Below are 20,334 nucleotides of genomic sequence, written 5' to 3'. Positions count from 1 at the left end.
CAACGTTGAACATAAAACCTTATGAGAACCAGCAGAAATTTCTTTGTAGAGGTTTTCCAGAACTTTCTGATTGTAACATTCAAGAACCACTCCCTAAATTGTTCCCGAAAGTTGCTTCCCCGAAGTCTCCTGGGAGGTAACAGCAACTTTCACAATGTAAACTCAAGAAATCCTCACCTAAAACGCGCCTGATGGTTTCTACAGTCGCAGTGTAACCTTTAAGAAATCACCCAGAAATGTTCTGCATTAGTTTCCTGAAGTCTAACCAGAACTTTTATGACGTTCCATAAAGGTTCGATAAAGATTAACTTCCCTCTGACTTGCAGGACGTCATCTAAAGACTAATTAGTGGGAAAGTCACTGAAGGGAAAATAAATAAAAGCTTTCACAATGTAACCAATGGCACATATTGAGGGACGTTCACCAAAAGATAGCTTGAAGATACCAACACCTTTCATTTTTTCAGAGAGGTTTATTGGATAATTTCAGAAATTTTCATTGGAGCATAGAAACAAAGACAACTAGCTTTATAAAACCTTATGAAATATTCCCTACAGGTTCTCTCGAGGTTAGTTTCAAGAATGCAAAGCAAATACTAACTAGTGGTTTCCTACAATTCTCAACATGCAACCTTATAGAAAGTTTCATGTTTAGTCAAGGCTTTCTACAAGTTTCAGAATGTAACCTTCAGAGGATCCTACAGGTTCACTGAAACATTATGCAACTGTGTGATCTTTGTGGAGCTGCCAGGGAATCTTCTCTAAATGTTCCCCAAATGTTAAACCATAACTTTCAAAATCAAATCTTTTAAAGAACCTTTTTGGACCATTCCTAAAGGGTTCCCTGAAGGAGAAATGCAAAGCTGACAGTGCAGTCTTTTAGAAACCGTTAGAAATGTTTGCTATTATTTTCCAGATGTAATGTAAACAACACCTTTAAAAAGTGTTGCATCAAGGTTAAAGGCAACTTTCCTGTAAGGAAACGTAAGAAAACTTTCAAGGTTCCCCTGAAAGTAAGTTTGTAGAATCACAAACTTACTTTATAGACCTTTAGAGATTTATCTTCTCTAAAGGTCCAGATTTTAAACTCTAACCTTCTGAGAAGCTCTTGATTGGTTTCTACAACGTTTCTGAAGTAACCTTTAGAAAGAAAAACTGAAGGGAATTTTTCCTAAAGCTTCGCTGAAGGTTCACAGCAACTTTAATTATTTATCTTGTATATTTTTGTTGCAACTGAAAGCTTAAATATTAAAGAAACTGAAACATCAGCACGTTATTCCAGGTTCTAACTCTAAATATAAGTACACCGTCACCAGCTTATCACCAGCTTATTACCAGTTTACCCAGAAGTCAGACTGGCACCAGAAGCCTGGCTGCTGTGTTCGTACAGCTGAACCAGAAGTGATGTCAGAGCAGTGATGCTTGTTGTGTGTTCAGTTTCTTCTTCAGGTGAATCATAAACCAGCTGGGTAAGTTTGCATGGAAAGCCAGATAAAGAGTCTCGTGCAAACACGGACACAATCAGAACGTTGTTGGATCTGCTGAGGCCCAAATAAAGCCTCACATCCGTGTGGGTTTGATCCTGTTTTCCCACGTGTCTTTGCAGCTGGAGGAAGTTTGCCGGAGTGCGCGGGATGCAAAGAGAGGATCTACGATGAGCAGTACCTCCAGGCCCTCAACGCCGACTGGCACACCATCTGCTTCAGGTAGAAAACTGACCCCACTTCGCTGCCGACACAGAAATGTTGACCAGTGTTGTGGTCGCATGCAACCGTTTGGGGAAAAAAACAACAACACATAAATCATGTTTCGGATTAACAGATCAAATATCCTTGGGTATAAGTGTGTATTTATTTACACATCCAGCCAAATAATGACCTATTATTAACTCTGTTTACTATTTGGCCGTAATAGGAAATCCTCTTTCACTAGTTAGCACTAAAAGCTAAACAGTGACTGAACCACAGTTTTCACTTATTTCTATCCTGGACCAAAGGACAAAGTCTCCTTGCTGAATAAGCCTGAGAGACTGAAGCTACAACATATTTATCAGGTTATTATAAAAGTCTGACAGCTAATTAATCAGAGAGGCGTTGTGATTGTTTACTCCTCCTTCCCTTTGTTTGCTGCCCATGGATTTTATGTAATTCAATAGAAATACCAAATGTAGCAGCTCCTCAGAAGGAGAAGTAACATTAAAGAAACCTAGATGTTACATTTTTAACAGTTTGGGGTTTATTGTTTGGGTTCAATAAAATAAAAGGGTAAAAATCAACAATAATCAAAAGGTAGGGGCTTACAACCAAACGTACTAAATAAAACAAAATCCACAAAACAATCAGAGGTGTAAACCAAAGATCTTAAAGTAAAGCTGCACCTTTTGTCCAGGTTAAACAAGGTTAAACAAACTACAAATCTCTAGTAGAGATACAAAACCCACACAGGGACAAAAGCTATCAAAGTTTACAAAAGCTCACAGAAAGACAAAGCTATTCAGAGCAGTCAAACACCCAACAAAGCAGCAAGCTACAGTATCTCAGCAAAGAATCAGCTGTGCCTTCTCCCAGGAAGTCTTGGGTTTAAAAAAGGAGGCGTCATCACAGATTGGTGGAGCTGACGATTGGTGATCCAATCAGCTCTGCTGTAGGCCTCAGGGAGTGGCACAGGAGGATGAGGGCTGCATCCACTTCCCAGTGGAGTCAATTTGGTTGGAAAGCTGCAGATATACAGATACGGAAGAGAAAAAGAAAACGTACAAAGGCCACTGGCCGTAACATAAATGAATTTTTAAAAAACTCGTAGAACTGGGCGATGGACTCCTTCCTTGGATCGGATGGGAAGCTTTCTGGGGCAGTGAGGTCTGGTCAAATAAAGATTAACCTTACATTTGTAATTTCCCTCCTTAAATCTCAAGCATTTAATGATGTTAGTGAGTAAAACTCTGGATTCACGTTCAAATTTTGAAATATTAATCAATATTTGCATTTAAATTTGTGAAACAAAATGCAATGATTATGACTTACACTGTCCTGCCTTTGAATAATCATTTGGTCAGAATAACTTAATGAGATTTGAACTTCTTCATTCTTGAATTTGCTTCGTCATCAGGCTGTCTATTGGTGAGCTGCAGCTACATAGGTCAAAGTTTACATCTGAGGTGTGTGTCTTGTTGTGTATTTATTTGCACCCCCTCCAGAAGACTGTTAAATGAAGATCAAAAATAAAACGCACAGCTCAATTAATATCTCGTCATGCCTCAAAGCTATAGATTAAATTTTTTTTCCTAGACTGTAATCCCTTTGTGCCTTTAAGCCTTTCGTTCCAACTCGGCACCTTTTCTTCATAAACGATGAATATGCAAATGTGTCCAACCTGATAATGGCTTTTCAGCTCACTCAGCCATGTCTCTTTAATTTCTCAGTGTTTAGGTAAACGCTGCCAGTTTACGGTCAACATAAAGTCTCAGGTGGTCTTACTGCAGCTGAAACCCTACAGAATGATCTTGACTGCTTGTTTTCTAGTTGGTCTGCAGAAATACCTGCAACTGTCTCGTTAACGGCGTATCGCTGTACCAGCCTCATCTTCCTGACGAACGTTGAACATGTTTTGACTTGCATGCTGCACTGAGAACAGGTCTAGCTTGGATGTCTGAGACGATATCAGCAGCTTCTGCCTGGTTTAAACTCAGGCGGCTCCTGTTGCCCTGGTGACATGCCAGCAACAACCTACTTACTCCTGCAATGAGACTTTTTTTTTTATTACATTCTGTTTCATTTGTATTCCTGTTCTTCTTTGTTTTAGGTAAATTTACTTAAAAGGTACTGATGGATGGCATGAGCGCTTCTTCAGAGACAGAACATCAGCTTTCCATGTTGAATTTCTGAAGTTTTAGTAACTTTATTTTATCATCTATTGCCCCTAATCTGAGATAGTATTAAAGTGTAAAGTCAAAAAACTTAATATATGTAATTAACAATGCTTTGCTATTCTAACCACGAGTGCCATACCAGATTAATATATTTTTTAAAAAATTGTTGAATAAAACATAATAATTTTTTAAAATATAATTATCTAAAAAAAAGAAGAAAATAACTATTTACCTATAAGATCAGACTTAAGCTTGTTTGCCTCGGTGCAGCTTGTAGGAATGTTGCGTTGCTGCTCCCGTCAGTCACACTAACGATCCGCCATCACATCAGCAGCAGCAGGCCTTCACCTTCACACAGGAAACTGACGCGATGTTTGAACAAGTCCTGACTATGTTAGGACTTGTTCAAACAAGTCGTTAACGCCGACTTGTTTGAGTTCCCTCCGTCTAAACCAGGGGTGTCAAACTCATTTCTGTTTTGGGCCAAATCAAGATCCAAAGGGCCAGTTGTGCCAGAATGTATTGATAAAACCTGTTAAACTGTTAAAATATCAGTGAGTTCTTCAAATTAAATAATATTACTGAACGTCTCTTCAGTCCCTCCAGGATTTTGTGATACTTTTTGTGATTTTATTTTATTTTTTTAAAAATAAAATCAAAGTTTTCGTGGTACTAATTTGGAGATATTTGTGCTTATTTGCTACAGTGGATGCGACTTTTCATCACTAGCTGTATAGATCGTTATTATAGACATCAATTAAGGCTGAGGCAGCTGTTCAGTACAAGTAAGAAAGTTTTTGACAATGTTTGAGAAAAATCTGCAATAAACTCCCAGGGCAATAAAAGGTGCTAGGATTTGTTGATGTTGTGTGAATTTCCACAATAATTTTCAAAAAACTGGAGGGACTGATTTAAATAATTTGGCAGTAAACAGATAAAACCTGCATTGTTTTATTTGATCACATAATATTTAAGCTCGCCAAGTGTTTAGTCTAGAATCTAGAGGGCCACATAAAAAGCTGTGATGGGCAGGATTTGGCCCGCGGGCCTCGAGTTTGACACATGTGATCAGTTTTAATAGAAATTCCCCCGAACGTCATAACGATGATGGAAGTTGATTTTAGTCACAAACCAAAGAGTTGAAGCTCAAGTGCTGGAAGCCTCATTGAAACCCCGAGCTTAATATATTTGTGCATTTCTTTTATATACTTAATTTTACCATCAACGAGACGATGCAGAGGTGGAGTTTGTCTCTTGGTCATGTTGTCACTACAGGCCTGCAGAGAGTAAATCTCATACTTTATCCAACAGATTGTAGATTTCACTTTCCACACAATCACCATGCTTCTTTTTATTCATATCCACGTGTTTGTGAAATCTGCACAACATCTTTTTGTTAATGTGTGCCATTTTTCACTTGCCTCAGAGCCTCAGTGCTTTCCGCCACGCAGCAAAACAAAATGAACGAAAACCTCTGGGATAAAATTAGTTTTCAGTGTTTATTTTGGGGCTAACAATTAAGGGTTAATCAATAATCACATAAAAAAATTGACACATTCTGCAGATTTTTCATTTAACCACATAAGCCTTTTTTTATGCAATATAAATACATTAAAAGATGAAAAAAAATAATTTAATTCCTTTTTTAAATAAGGAAATAAATACATATTTTATTGCGCAAAGTGCAATGACATAGCATTCTTGTTTGTAGCAAAGTACGCATCTGCAGCTTAAAAAATACTATAACAGCTACTTCTAGAAGCTGTTGGGACGTTGTAGGAATTTGCATATCTTAGTAAAACTATTTTCAGAATTGATATAATGCACTGATTTATACGTCTGCACAGAAGAAGAAAAGAACCAATAAGAATGAGTGAAAGTTTCTGGCCAGAATATCAATGCAGCTTTTGTACGCTTGTTCTTCCTGAGAGAGAAATTATTTTTGTTGCTGAGAAAACGGCTCATCTCTCCTCACTGTTCTTTTTTTTTTTTTATCCATCTTTGTGTTTTGGCGCCACCATCTGTCTGGAAGTCCTACACTTGCATGATCACATTTAAGTGGAACATTTTGAAGTTACTAAAAGTTCAGGCATTTTAAAAAGTTTTTGCACAGCAAAATGTGATCTTAACGTTCAAAGATTTGTTATTTATCTTCAAGTTATTTGGTAAGTTTTGAAAACAGTGATAGAGATCATGCATTTCTCAAATAAATCTAAGGTAAAATATCTTGTAACAAAACTGGTAATTTTCCTAAAATTTCTATTCAGTCTTTTTTTTTTTTTTTAGCTACAGGAGTCTTTTGGTCATTGATCAACATGAAGGTTGGATCAGATTCAGAGATTATAATCTGCTGAGTCTGAAATCTCTGTGGTAATTGGAAATAATGCAGCCTGCAGCTTCTAGACTGAATATCCAGTTTTTTATGATTGTGCATGTTTGACCCGGAAATGTTGTGTAAAACTTGTAGAAGTGTTTAAACAGCAGAGAAACCTGAACAAGAGCAGCTGAAAACTCATGTTGGCACAGAAAACTTGTTCTCAGTGTTGTAATCGTAGGATCTGGGGCCCTGAGTTTAACTTAAACCTTTTCCTGTTTTCGATGTTATTGTCATCTACCACTAGATGTTCCAGTAGAGCTGCAGCAGCTTCCTGACCTCCTCGCCACGCTTCCTGTCTCCCATGCTGCTTTTCATTGATTCGCTTAATGCCTTGTGCATGTCTGTGCCGGTTTAACCGTGCTCATCTGAGCCGATTGATCATCGGCGTGGTGGCTGCTGCCGCCGGGTGGAAAACTGGCAGCTCGATGTGCCATTAATGATTTCCTCCCAGCGGAAGTCTGAATGGGAAACCTGAAACCTGAGGAGGGCATCCGTGCAGAGGTCAGAGTCTTTAAAGGCTTTGTACTCCGTGTGTGTGTGGCACATCCAGACCCATGTGGATGATGGCTTGGTGCTCGTCTCTATGCATTCATGCAAAACATTCCCACAAGCTTTCATTTGAATATTTAAGTTGGAAAGTAAACACACTTCTTTGCATTTCTTTGTAATTGTAGCGTCAGTGAGAAACTTTTTCCAGCTCCGTACAGCATCTCTCTTTTGAGGTGTCGGATATCAGACTGAAGCTTTGGCCTCTTTGTGTGGCATGCTGTGACAGAGCGGAGAGGAAAGTTCCCTTCTCTGGAAAAACTAAAGATATTTCTGTAAGCATCGCATGACTGGATGCTGGAAAGACGGCAGGTTCAGGTAAATTTATTGGCAGTTATGCTTTTTAGATTCTAGAATATTTGAGTTAAGAGAAAAAGAAAGCGAGATTAGAGATGGGGGTGGTTGTAAGTACCCGGAGGCTGTGCAGAGAACCGTCCCCCTGGGTGGAAAAATAGAAAACGTTCCTCTTAAAATAGCCTCAGTGTTGGTCAGGCTTCATGGGAAAATGGAGCCGAGCTCCCGCTGCTAAATATTTTCCTTTTTTTCTGCTTTCTGTTGCATATTTCAAAGGGTTTTCTTTTTCCAATCCACCAAAACAAACTGTTATAGTTGAGATGCATCTCCTTGTGACCAGCCTGAAGAAAGTCTTCTTCCATCAGTAAGTGAAAGCTATTGGTTGTAATGTATTTCTGCTTTGTTGTGGTTCCGTCTCAGACTCTTGTTGACAGTGAAGCCGGCCGCTGGGACAGAAACTGTATGAGAGATGAGCATAAGTGGATCTGAGTGAGGAACGTGACCAGAAAAAAGATTCAGTCTGAATGCAAATTATGTCAAAGGTCACAAAAATAGTGGTTCAAGTTTTTGGATTTTTGAGTCGTTAGAAATCCTGACAATAAGTGAATCTCTAGATTAACAAAGATCTGCTGTTTTACAACATAATGTCATTGTTTGAGGCATGGCAACCAGGGAAGTTGTGTTTCTTCCTATCGCACCTTTTCACTCGATTCCTTCACGATAACCATACAGTTCAGAACCGTCTCAGCTGCTGTTCCTCTAAAACCGAGAAAAACAATTTGGAGAATTAGAAGAAAATTTGCTGGCCTCCACTGTCGAGTCAGACGACGACAAACTAACCTGGTTTAGTCATAATAATCTTTCTCCGTTGGGCTCTGCTTCCATCACAGCATCTCACAGTGTAATGTCATCTACTCGTGTTTTCTGGCAGGATTATTATGTATTGTTTGTGCTGCAGCTTAAAGAGCTTCTTCTAACATCAACAGAGCTAATTTACCTTCTTCGTCTTTGACAAACCCCATAAAAAACTATAATTTTTACAGTTTAGGGAATTTAGGTTGTGGGATCTTTTCTTCACCTTTAAGATGTTTTCCAGGAGATTAAGTTGAAGAAACGCCTGACGAATATTTTATAAGACAGTTTGAAACATTACTGTAAAACATGTATGTCTTTTATCCCACTGACTATTAGAGATGAAAAACCTCTAATGCAACTTATTCATTATGTTTTTTTAAAGTTATTCTGATGAATATTGCAACATAAATCATTAACCAGAAAAATATTAAAACCTATTCTGGTTTGCATCCTTCTTCTCGTAAAAAGCATCAGAAATGTGCATCAGGAAATGAGGCTTTTTTTTGTAAATGCTGCAGTGTCCCTGCAGCACTCTGCAGCCCTCCATCTTCTCCAACTATAAAACTACACCTGCTGTAGTTGCTACCCTGTTCATCACCCCACAGTCTGCTGCTTACTTTGCACTTTAAATAACAGTCTTTTCTCCCACATTCATTGTAAGTACTCAGTGTGAGCTCTTCTAGTAAATGTTTGGACAAGGCTGGTTTGTCCTCAAGGACAGACTGACACCAGATCTGCTGTCCTATGCGGTGCAGCATGTTTGTTTTGCAGATGAAAAGCGTGCAGATGTGTTCGCTTCTCGGGGGGGAAACGAGTCTTAGTGATGCTCTGAAGTTGGATTTTCTGACAGGCAACATAAAGAGCTGCAGTGACTCAGCATCTGCAGGAAAACTCTGCCTGGCAACAGAGTCTGAAGGAGACGAATCACGTGATGAATGATGTGTTGAGTTAAAAGATTCATCTTGATGCTGCCTTTTGTAATATTTAACATATTACAAAGCCTGTAATATGTTAAATAATGACAGCAGCAACAAAAACAAAGGCAAGTTTGTGTTCAGCAACTTGGTTTCTAAACAGAAAATTCAGAAACTGAAATATAAATAAATATGTACTGATACTGATATTTAATATCTTTGCTTCATATTTTAAAATCTCAGATCCTGTCTGTGATGCTGGACAGGGAAACTGCTGTTCACATATCTTCCTTAAAAACTTCAAACGTCTTCAAGTAGAGATGCACCAATTAGGCCTCTACGGGCTGATAGCAATTTACTGTTTTCTTAAAAAGACTATAATATATATGCCCTGGCTTGCATTAATATCCAAAAACATCAAAAAAACATTTTTGCAAGTTTTTAATGCAAGTTTTAAGTTTTGAATCCAAAAAACACACAAAAAAGCATACGTCTCAAATCTTACATTTGATTTTTGAAGTCTTAAAAAATTGCTAATTGCATTCAGAATCACATATTTAGGAAACAAAGTTCAGCTGTGTGTAATTAACCAGCTGTTCTTTCAGAACTACAGAGGAATGGCTTCGATCAAAGCTTATTCTTCTCCTAGATTGGACTAGTCAAAGTCTAGACCTGAAACCAATTTGGAATCTGTGGCTTGAAAACCGATGTTCACAGATTCCCTCCTTCCAGTCTGACTGAGCTTTAGCCATTGTACAAAGACAAATGGATCAGACTCCTTCGATTGCTTACAATTATGCATGGTAAGACATTGAACTTTTGATTGGAAAGTGAAAAAGCATAAAGAAATAAAAGCACCATCAATGCTTTTGCGTCTCAGCTCAACACCAGTTGAAGTCATATTTCCTATTTGTGGCTGCTGAGATTTCATTAAGGTGACACTTCACCATCTGCTGCCTCACTTCCCCTCATCTTTCAGAAAGCCTCGCTCCCCTGCAAGGAGGCTGCCATGTCTGATTATCCAGGGAGAGGTGTGAGGCTTTAACAGATGACGGAGAGCTGGCAAATTTGATTTGTGCTGCCAGAACAAATTGACACGTCCAGGAAATGGGCCGAGCCCTCAACGCGATTAGGAAGGAGACGAGGTGAGCTTCAGCGGGTGAATCCTGAACCGTCACAGGGTCAGAGGATGGGAAACGGCAGATTTAAAAAAACAAAAAAACATGACCTTCCCTCTCCCCCGTTCTCTTTCGATTTAACTGCACTGAGAGAGGAAGTAGAGGAAGGGAGGGACGGGGCGCAAGGAGAGAGACGGGGACACTGACGCTTCTGACAGCCAGGCTGCAATAGCTGAACATCAGAGCCGCTGACATGAGTCTGTCTTCAAACTGTCAAAACAAGAGCTTCGCTCCCAGGAGCGGCGCGTCAGCAGAGAGCCGGCGCGGAGGGAGGCAGCCGATCCTGTAAGCACCAAGTCTCTGTGTGTTTGTTGACTTTTAACCCGAAGGTTGAACTTAAACTCAACTTGGGCTGATCTGGTTCACGTTTTCAGTCTCAAAGTTTCTATCAAACTTTGAGACTTTAACTTTAGCTGTTAAATAAACAAATCTGCCCTAAAATATCCTGTTTGTACACAGTTGGTTATTTTGATCCAACAGCTTGTAGATGCTGCAAAAGCTTCATAAATTTTAAGCTTTTGCTCTAAAATAAGAGAAATTTTGCTCTTATTTTAGCCTTAAAGGTGTTAAAATGCCAGATTGAGATGTCAGCTTACAGTCACAGGTAAGATGAGCGTTGACAAACATTACATTGTTAGTTTCTGGCTTTTCCTTAAATTTAACATATATTTCATATTAACCAAACTAAACATGGAAAAGTTTTCTATTTCTTTCTCTAACCAAGAGTTTGCACCTGAAGAAGTTTGATTAACTTTTATAGAAAAGCTGAAAATACGTGCTTTTCACTTTCTGTTATAATTTGAAACTGACCAAATTTAATTGAACGGAATCGTTTTGGGGTTTTTTTTTTTTCATCATTATTTTAGACTTTTCCAGAAGCGTGTAGTGGCTGAGATTTGCTCATTTCTCTCTGTGCTTCGTCTTACTTCCCCAAAACCCAGAACACACATCGAACCCCCGCCTCCGTCACACTTCTTTAACTCGGGATGCAAAAACCCCAAATTAGTTTTGGCTTCCCTATTTTATTTGATTTTTTTCAGTGCAACATTGAATAAAAGCCCGTTGTTAAAACATGTGACTCGCATCTCATGGTCGTTTCATCTCTGTCATTGTGTGCGAGCCGATTCGCCTTTACCAGACGGTTTCGGATCTTTTTGCGTCATCATGATAACTCAGATTGTCAGGGAGGAAACTTGTTGTTTTTTTGTTTTTTTATCCTGTCCAATTCATGAGATGTTTGCCAAAAAATAATAAGACAACAAAACTTTTGTGTGACATTTTATTTTCAGAAAGTTTTGGAGCACAGAACCTGGAAATGAGAATCAAAGCTAAAACCACAACACAAAAATACAACCTCGGCTGCAGAACCGGCTGTGAAAGTTAAACATCGATGTTTGAAATGATCTTAGTAAAATAAGCTCAATAGTATTACTTCATTTTTATTTATTTCCTTTCACATTTTCTGCTCATTTTGCTCTAAGAACACAAATAAATATTTTTTAATAAATGTATTTTCTGCCTAAAGGGAATATTTTCACTGAAAAAGAGCAATCTGCTGAATTTTTCCTGTTTTATCTCACAGTACATTATTTCCTTTAATTTTCCTTTTCTGAATTGCAAAGTTTCCTCCACTTTTATTTAATCCCTGCTGTTGATGCATGAAATCTCCAGACATGAATCTTTTTTAATGCAGCTTAAAGTCACGCATAAAAATAGAAAAATCCACCTTTTAGTTAGAGTAGATTTAATCGGTGGAGAAAAATGTTCAGAAATAAATGTTTTCAGAAAGTCACTTGTGGCAGTCATTCTTCTAAAATCATCTGGAAGATTTATTTTATCCTCTAGGAACTATTCATTTGAAACTTAGGGTTTTCTTCTTTATGGGGAGTAAATAGGATGTGACACAGAGGCCTCTTTCTCATCGACGCCGGAGGAGGAGCTGAGATTCCTCTGGACAGTCACTGTTAGAGAAATTCAGTAATAAGTCCAGAGTGAGATTACAATACTTCAGAACAAAACTAATTTAAATTTGGGATTTTCTAAAACATTTGAATTTTGCTGAGGTCCCATTTAATTGTTTCTGTAAATTTTGTCACTTTTATTTCTCGATTTCAGACATTATGGATGGATTAAACTCTGATCCTCCTCCATCACCTTGAGTTCATTCAAGTCGATGCTGTTCTCTGAGAGGAGGAGACGCCCTTCCTCTTTGGTGGAATATTTTTGATTAATTGCCTTTGAGTCAGCTTTAACCTTCAGCTCTCAGCTCTACACTTTAATCACACTATGAAAATTACATTTTTGTTTCACTGTGACCTGATAGAGAGTCTAGACTCCTAAATCCTCAATGTGACTTCAAAATAAAAGATTAAAGAGCTAATTTATTTATTTATTTTATTTTTTGTACCTTTGTCACTTTTGACCTTAATCATTCATGCTGAGTTTCACTTCATGAACGGTTTAAAAGCACGCGGTGTTATCTCTAGTGTCTGATTGGTCGGCTAAGTTTGGCTCTACCACCAAGGTGTTACTGTCAGGTTAAATCCGGTTAAATCTATCTGAACGTCTTGCAATAACCAAGAGTTACATCTGAGACATGATTGTCTTAAAGTTGAGTTTTATGCAGCAACTAAAAATACAACATGTTGAGAGTCTCACACCTGCTCAGTTGTAAAATTAAAACTTTAGTTGAAAACATAAAAGAGTGCATTAAAAACCAAAACAATACAAGTCAGTAAACAGATTTGTTTTTGTCGTCTTTCTGCCTGAATCCCCGCCTGGAGCTGAAACAACACTCATTGTGGCTCCCAAAGACCTTTTATTATTCATCCGCTCTGGAAGGAGAGAGCGAGTCCCAGACTGACCGTGCTGGCGGCCGGGGAAGCTTAGCAGGCACAAAGAAAAGTGCCGGCGTGCTCTTCTTTCACTCGCCGGCTGCTAGGACTCCTGTTTGCTGCTTGAATAAAGAACAGGCACTCGGATAAAGAGACGGTCTGTCGAATGAGGCGGGCCGTTTTTTAAATGCACGGCCCGTCGCCGCTGCGTTCAAAACTGAAAGATGTTAGACAGACGTCAGAGTAAATGCTGCTGAGTTTAAGGTTAGGACATCAGAATGAAGTCTGATTGGCTGTGGTACTTCCTGAATGAGACTGAAGCCGCCCATTAGACAGAGAGTGAGGCTTATCAGAAGGAGATGAGGTAATGTCGAGTGTTTTTATGTGTTTGAGGCTGACATCATCACCGTGGCATCCAGGGTTACCATGGCGAAGGAGGCGGAGGGGAAGATGAGGGGTTGATGAAGTGGGGGGGAGTGTGGGAATTGAATGTGTCTGCAGGGAACGGTAATTAGTGAAAGCTTACTAAATCAAACCCGTTTAACTCTGGTATAGCTGTCATCAGAGGCTAATCGGTTTGGCTGATGATGATGGTGATTAAGCACCTGGATCACAGGTGGAAAGGTTGACCTGAGACGGTTTGGAGGTTTTTCCTTCATTTCATCAGTGGACAGAGTTTGGCTCTAGACCAGAAATCCCTGTCTGTTCATGTCTCATCTGACTGGCATCGAACCCCCCGGCAGGCTGACATTTCCTGTGGTTGACTTTCACCCCTTGTGTGGGTGGGTGTGTGTGTGTGTGTGTGTGTGTGCGTGGGTGTGTGTGTGTGTGGGTGTGTGTGTGTGTGTGTGTGGGTGTGTTCTTTCCTGTTTTTAATGGAGCAGATCGGAGTATCGGCTTATTGATCGTATCCACTCGGAGCATTTCTGCTGCCTTGGCAGAGATATGGAAGATGGACGTCCTGAACGTGAAGGAGACGAAGGCACATTTAATATTTCATGAAGAGCAGTGTGTGTGTACGTCTGTGGGTGTGTGTCTTAGGCGGACAGGTTTGGCTCCTCGTAAATCTTTCGGCTCTACGCTTAGCACCGTTTCCTTTTGAGCCCTTCTGCTTCCTGTAGCCGCCTCACCTTCTGCGCCATTCAGTGGCCTGTGGCTTTAAATCTACACACACAGTCACACATTATAAATGCTGACCAGAAGAGGATGATGGTCAGCGAGTGTGGTTGGTGTGTGTGGGAGTCGGACCAAACTGTTTTTCTTGTTGCGAGGCGTTTAGTTTCACAGTCACGGTTACGTCAGACACAGTTGGCTATCTTCATGCTTTGTGTTGCTTTAAGCTATTGAATGAAATGTTCTGATCTCGGTTTTATAGCTACCAATCAGATCCAGACAAAATACCAAAACACCCATATCTCTGCCACTTTATGACGTACACTTTGGATCATATCAGATTTTCCCTTCAGAGGTGCTGAAATTATTTTTCACTTGAATTCAACAAGATTTTTTTTAAACTTTTGGTCCATCAAACAGTTTTAGGTGGAAAATTCACAATCCACATCTGTCATTCCACCACCCGCCAAAGGTTCTCTGTTATATAGAGATCTGGTGACTGTGGAGATCAAACTGGTGACCAGTCTGGGATGATTTGAGCTCTGACTTGGTGTGTTTTTCTGCCGGATAAACCATCAGAGGACGGGTACGCTGTCAGCAACATGACAACTTTACTGCTTCAAGTATCGTCCATATGTTCAGGTGCGTTTGTAGTTAACAGATTATAAAGGCACCTGAACCGTTTTATTCATACCTTATGTTTGAAATAATCACTTTATTTCACCAAAACGGTAATTTTGACTGAGTCCTGATTCAGAACATGTGGAGAGAGCTAAAGAATTGGGTGAAAACATGAAGGTCTTCCAAGTTTGAAGATGATTAGATTTTTATAAAATGTAAATAAAAGTGTTTGTTTTAAAAATGTTCTTAAATTATTTTATTTTTTGAGACATTCCTCTTATTTCCTATCCAATGAAAACGCCCTGGTTCAGTTAACACATTATCAACCTGAATCTGCCGACAATATGGATGGCTTTGGCGTCAGCTGTATTTACGTTTTATTACACCGTTTAATAAAATTTACATTTTATAAAATAACCGTATTCATATTTTGTTAGGGTTGAACTTTTAGCTCAAACATCCAGATTCAAATCAGTCAAAGTTTGAATCTTTGCATCGGGACTGAAAATGGACCTGATGACCCTCATGCTAAAAATACCAGCAATTCCTGGCATCCTCTGAACAGATACAATGTGCTATAAAAGAAAAGATAAGGGGAGTTTGATTGGATGCATCTTTATCTCGATGTTCAATGCTAGAACCATGACTGACATTGAATTTTGTTGTTATTTTGTTGCAATAACCGTGGTGAATTTCTTTAACATTTGTTGTTAAAGAAAGAAATCAGGTAGAAATAGCTGTGAAAACAGAAACAGGGGCTCTAAGCAAACTAACTTTGCCAGTAGTGTGATTTGTTTTTCATAAGCCTCAAATATAAACCCTGAAATCATGATTTATGAATTGCAGGCAGTAGTAGTCTTCTCAGAGGATCCTCAAATGCTGTTTTGAAAGTAAAACTAATGTGAAGGAAAAAATTCACAAGTTTGCCTGTGGGATAAAAAAGGCGAACTGGGCCGGGTTGCTTTTATGTGGGACAGATGATTTACCTCCACTCAGTTGTTCACACAGTTTATTTATATCAGCTGGAACAGAGTAATCATGTCTGGTATTGACCCTTTCACAGGATAAATCGATAAAACGTCCTTGTTAAAAGAGACGCAAATGGAAACGCTCTCACTATTATATGCATTTTACAGTATGACTGTGTTTAATTAACACACTGAACATTTTATGTAATCGCATAAAGCAGTACATCAGGGAGAGCATTATTTTTCATGCATCCAGATGATCATTTTAATTTTTTTCAATGAGTTTTTAACTCTGAAATAAAACTTGTCATGAGCTGAATATGAAAGTTGATTTGCAAAACCTTGTTAAATATGTATTTGAATATACAGATTACAGTTTTTCCTATAGATATTTTTTTGATTGGAGATTACACAGTTAAAACGGGATTCATTTGATAGTGGAACCAGTATCTGCTCCAGTTATAACAGGGTGGTATTCATTTCTGATCCATAAAGGTTTTCACTTTGAAATACAGTCGTATTGTATTGTCAGCCTAGAAATGCTTGTTATGTTTAGCCAAGTTTGATTTCTCATTAAGAACTACAAAATAAATCAAAAAGAACATTAGAAATATTTTCTATCCTTCATAACATAATTAGTCAGTAATTTATATCAGCTGTGGAGTTAGAGAGCAGTCATTAAAAATTATTAGAGTTGACATTTTGGGAGCTAGTTTTGGTTAGCATTCAACTTCAGTCTCTGAGTTTCCTTTTGGAGAAGATAGTTTCTTACCTTAACGAGGAAAAAAAATGTTTTTCAGCATTTCCAAATCCAGTGGTTTCTATGAAGGAAAGTAAATAAAGCTTACAGGTATAAAATTGAGCTACTTTGCTGTATTCCCATGTGCCTTCCTGTTATCTGCTGAAAGTTTTCTCTCGTTGTCTCTCGCAGTTTAAACTAAACAAAAAATCAACAATGCTTTTTATGCCGTTTTCAAATATGGTAAAAACTGCAATACGGTCATTATTTTTAATATTTTAGTCCTTAGTATTAACATACGCCCCCTTTACTGTTTAACGACAAAGGAAAACTGTGGATACTTGATGTGTAATTTCCAGGACAGATTAAATAGATGTGGTGAATTGTGGACAGCTTTTGGCTCACACACACCGCACTAAAACGCTCTGTTTCCCCCGTCTTTTCTTCCCCACCATGTTGTTCCTCTCATCACCCACTCAGAGTTATCTCAGGTCTGGAAACCGGACCTGACAGACTACAGTCGGAGTGTAAATAAACGTGACAGTGCCGAACATTAACCAGATTGTTGTGGGTCCAGTTGGAGGTCGGGGAGGGGGCTTCTGTCGACAAGGCCGCCTCCTCTCAGCCTGGATGAGGAATTTATTACCGCCTTCGACACGTTGAGCTAATTCCATCAGGGATTTTAACAGGAGGGGGACGGTTTCAGATTTACTAACTCTCCTACCCTAATCTCAGCTCCTTCTGCTACTGGCTGCTTCGTCCCCTCTGGGATCCAGAAAAGCTTGTTGAGTTTGCTTTTATGTCTGAGCAGTCTGTGTGTTTTATTTTTTTGTCTTTGAAGTTTTCATATCATTATCCATATATTTTTTTAAAACTTTTACTTGGGCTCCATTTCACAAAATCTCTACTTTCTCTTCACAGAACTTTTGTTTTTGCTGCAGGAAGATGTTGCAGCTCAGCAAAATGTAAAAAACCCACCGAGCTGTCGCTGTTTAAATGTATTTCAGCATATCGGAGCATGAAGAAGCTTTTTCACTCTGCTAATCCTCTTATCATGTGTCAGTGCCAGCACACAGGCGACCGCATTCAACCAAAAATACACCGAGCGGCCAAAAACGCACGATTAACACTCCAACCACTATTTTTAAAAAGGCGTTAAAGCTTTAAGTTGTAACTCTGCTTTGCAGGTTTTCTGCTTCTCCTTTTAGAGAAGATTCTTATCCCGAAGGCAAGAATCCAGCCCCTCTGTATTCAGTCATGTCTTTGAAACTCTGCTGCTGGTTAGCTTTGATCTGAGAGAAATCTCCATGAGGCACCTCAACCTTAGAGCATTAAAATCCCCCCCGGGCTTAGTGAGTGCCAGCTTCACACCCAGGTATGACTTCTGCCTCCGCAGCACTTTGCAGTTATCGAGCGGCTGAGGGTAAAGACAGCTGAGTAGCTGCAGACGTCTTCTGGAGGGTTTGACCCACTTCCAGGCTCCCCTGCCCCCCGGGTTGCTCCGACACGCTGCAGCTCTGCAACAATCTGCTGAGCTGCAGCACAGCTCTGCATCCACACTGGGGAGATACTGTCTGGATCTGTCTAATAAATGAATAGCATGTGCGTGCGTGTGTGTGCGTGTGTGTGTGTGTGTGAGTGATTCAAGGTCACTGTGTGCCTCTGTGCAGCTCAGAGTATCCAAGACCTTGAGTGGAGTCATTTTGAGCTGCTGGTTTTAGGGTAATACGCTAAAGCAGAGCTTTATGTCAGCGAAGAAAGAAAAAAAAGAATGGCTAAAGAAAGGATCAAAAGCAGCTACAGTGGCCTCACAAATTATTCTTATACTTTTAATTTTTTCTGATTTTTAACATTACAACCAAAAATATCAATGTGTGCTTTTATTTTGCTGCAGGAAGGTGTTGCAGCTTGGCAAAATGTAAAACACCCACCGAGCCGTCGCTGTTTAAATGTGTTTCAGCTGCTTTATAGGTCAACACAAAGTAGTTTATATATGTGAAGCAAATTTTAAAAGGCTTTCTGATTCTCACATTTTTGTCATGAATTAAAATCTGAAAAGTGTGGTGTGCATATATGTAACTCATTTTCATTTTGGGCCTAATCAAGATCATGAATGTATTGAAAAACACAATTAACAAACTTTAAATATTAATAAGTAGTTGTCTCTGCACTCGATGAAAAGCTGTTAAAACTAAATAATATTGAGCAACTTCTCAAACTGATGTTGCTTAGTTTTATACAGACAAAAACTAAACAGTGAACAATAATATTTACGCAAACAGCTGTTGTTTGAAGGTTTGGTTAATGTGGCTTTATGTAGTCTAGAGGGCCACATAAATAGCCATGGTGGGCCGGATTTGGCCCCAGGGTCTTGAGTTTGACCTTGGCCCTAAGTCAATTTAAAAGCCATGACCTTAAACAAATAAAACGAGACCAAGTTCTTCAACTGGAGTTCGTTCTGAAGACGATTCCATGCAGATGTGCTGCAAAATTAAAAACCTTTTAGCCAAAATCAGTGCGGATTTGATGATTTGGGTTCCTGCTGTAGTCTCAGCTTCAACTCTACCTCCACTGTCCCAAAATCAGTAACCAGCTTCCCTGTTCCTGCTGAAGAAAGGCAAACCCACAGGATGATGCTTCTACCACTGTGTGTTACCATGGAGATGATGCATGCAGGGTGATGTGCAGCGGAGACGGTGTCTCAAGACTGAGAGTCCGACTCGAGTTGCAGTTCAGTCATAAAATTAAAAACTTGACTCGACTAAGACTTGTGATCTGGAACTTGAGATTTAACTGGGACTCCTGATCTGAGACTCAAGTTTTATTGCTGGTTTTCATCTCATATAATGAAGAGTGAAAAGAAGCCAGTAGAGCTACAGACTTTACGTTTTACTTGAATATCAGCCGGCGTGATTCATGGGTTATGGGCCGTTAAAATAAATCTGTTTATTTTAGCTGTAGCCTGATGCAAATTAGATGTTGTGGATTTGATGACTAAAGTTTATATCACTGGTTACAGACTTGACTTGGACTTCTAGCTCGTTTCACGTTTTATGAAAGAAAAGTCTTTAAAACGAAGGTTTATTTACCTTACGCTTCACAACTTAGTACTATCTGTTGGTTAAAACATCAAAATGGAAAAAACAAGAGGAATATAAGTACTTTTGCAAGACACTACACAACCGCAGAGAGCTGTATTCAATTTAAATCACAGGAGGAAGATTGTACTACAGAGGTTTGCACAACTAATTTTGATATTGATCAGGCAATTGGACTAATAAATAGTCCAATAAAACATTTACAAATGGACTCAACCTTTTTCTCCAGGGCATGGTCGTTATTTTATTGCCACTGCAGCAAAGTTTAACAATTGACCGATGTTTTTCTTTATTTATTTTTTTTATTTGTTTCTGACTCTGATGATTAAATTTAACTCTCTGTATTTTCCAGAAAGCTTTCCAGGATCTGCGCTTTGTTCACAGGGATCCTGGACGGTCTGCATTATTCATATGCACAGTGGCAGAGGATGGCTGCATGAAACTGGTTTCCTGGAAAAGTCCAGTTTAAAACCTGAAAACACTGCAGCTTTCCATGAACCTTCTGATTGTTTGACAGACACATCTGTAAGACAATATGGTGTCATCTTTAAGACATACGCTAAGCAATGCCACTCATGCATGTTCATTATAACAGTCAGTGTAAACAGTTTGCAGAGTTTCCCCCAGTGTATTATAAGCCTGGCGGGCCACCAGGCTTTACTTGTGCCCCCACCAGGCTAAGCATTGCTTATTTTTTTGTCTTTTTAAAATGTTTGCATCTTTTAAGACTTTATAGTTGGTGTTCAGGAGTTAATCTTCCAATCTTTCAGTAACACATGATTATCAAGTGATATTTTCAAATCTCCTGTCAACTTGAAAAATGTTTTAACTCAAAAACACAACGGGCCTCTGGATGAATGTCCGCCCTAGAGCCCAACCAAGGTGGGAAACCTTGGTTTGGCACCGAACAGCTGGACAAAGCGCTTTATG

General features: G+C 39.1%; 1 protein-coding gene across 2 annotated transcripts in view; it reads left to right on the top strand.

Moving 5' to 3' along the window:
* The window catches only part of limk1a (LIM domain kinase 1a), a 52,683-nt gene that overhangs the window by 1,668 nt on the left and 30,681 nt on the right, over positions 1 to 20,334 (top strand). Inside the window, exon 2 of one of the 2 annotated variants that reach the window (XM_032545957.1) lies at positions 1,606 to 1,705. In XM_032545957.1, coding sequence (XP_032401848.1) covers positions 1,606 to 1,705 — 100 coding nt within the window. Of the gene's footprint in view, positions 1 to 1,605; positions 1,706 to 10,174; positions 10,317 to 20,334 lie in introns of those variants that run through there. The other variant, XM_032545958.1, reaches the window with a different exon arrangement.

The sequence above is a fragment of the Xiphophorus hellerii genome, chromosome 18, assembly GCF_003331165.1.
Source record: "Xiphophorus hellerii strain 12219 chromosome 18, Xiphophorus_hellerii-4.1, whole genome shotgun sequence".
In the NCBI taxonomy this organism is placed as follows: Eukaryota; Metazoa; Chordata; class Actinopteri; order Cyprinodontiformes; family Poeciliidae; genus Xiphophorus; species Xiphophorus hellerii.
This window is presented reverse-complemented; position numbering and strand designations above follow the sequence as displayed.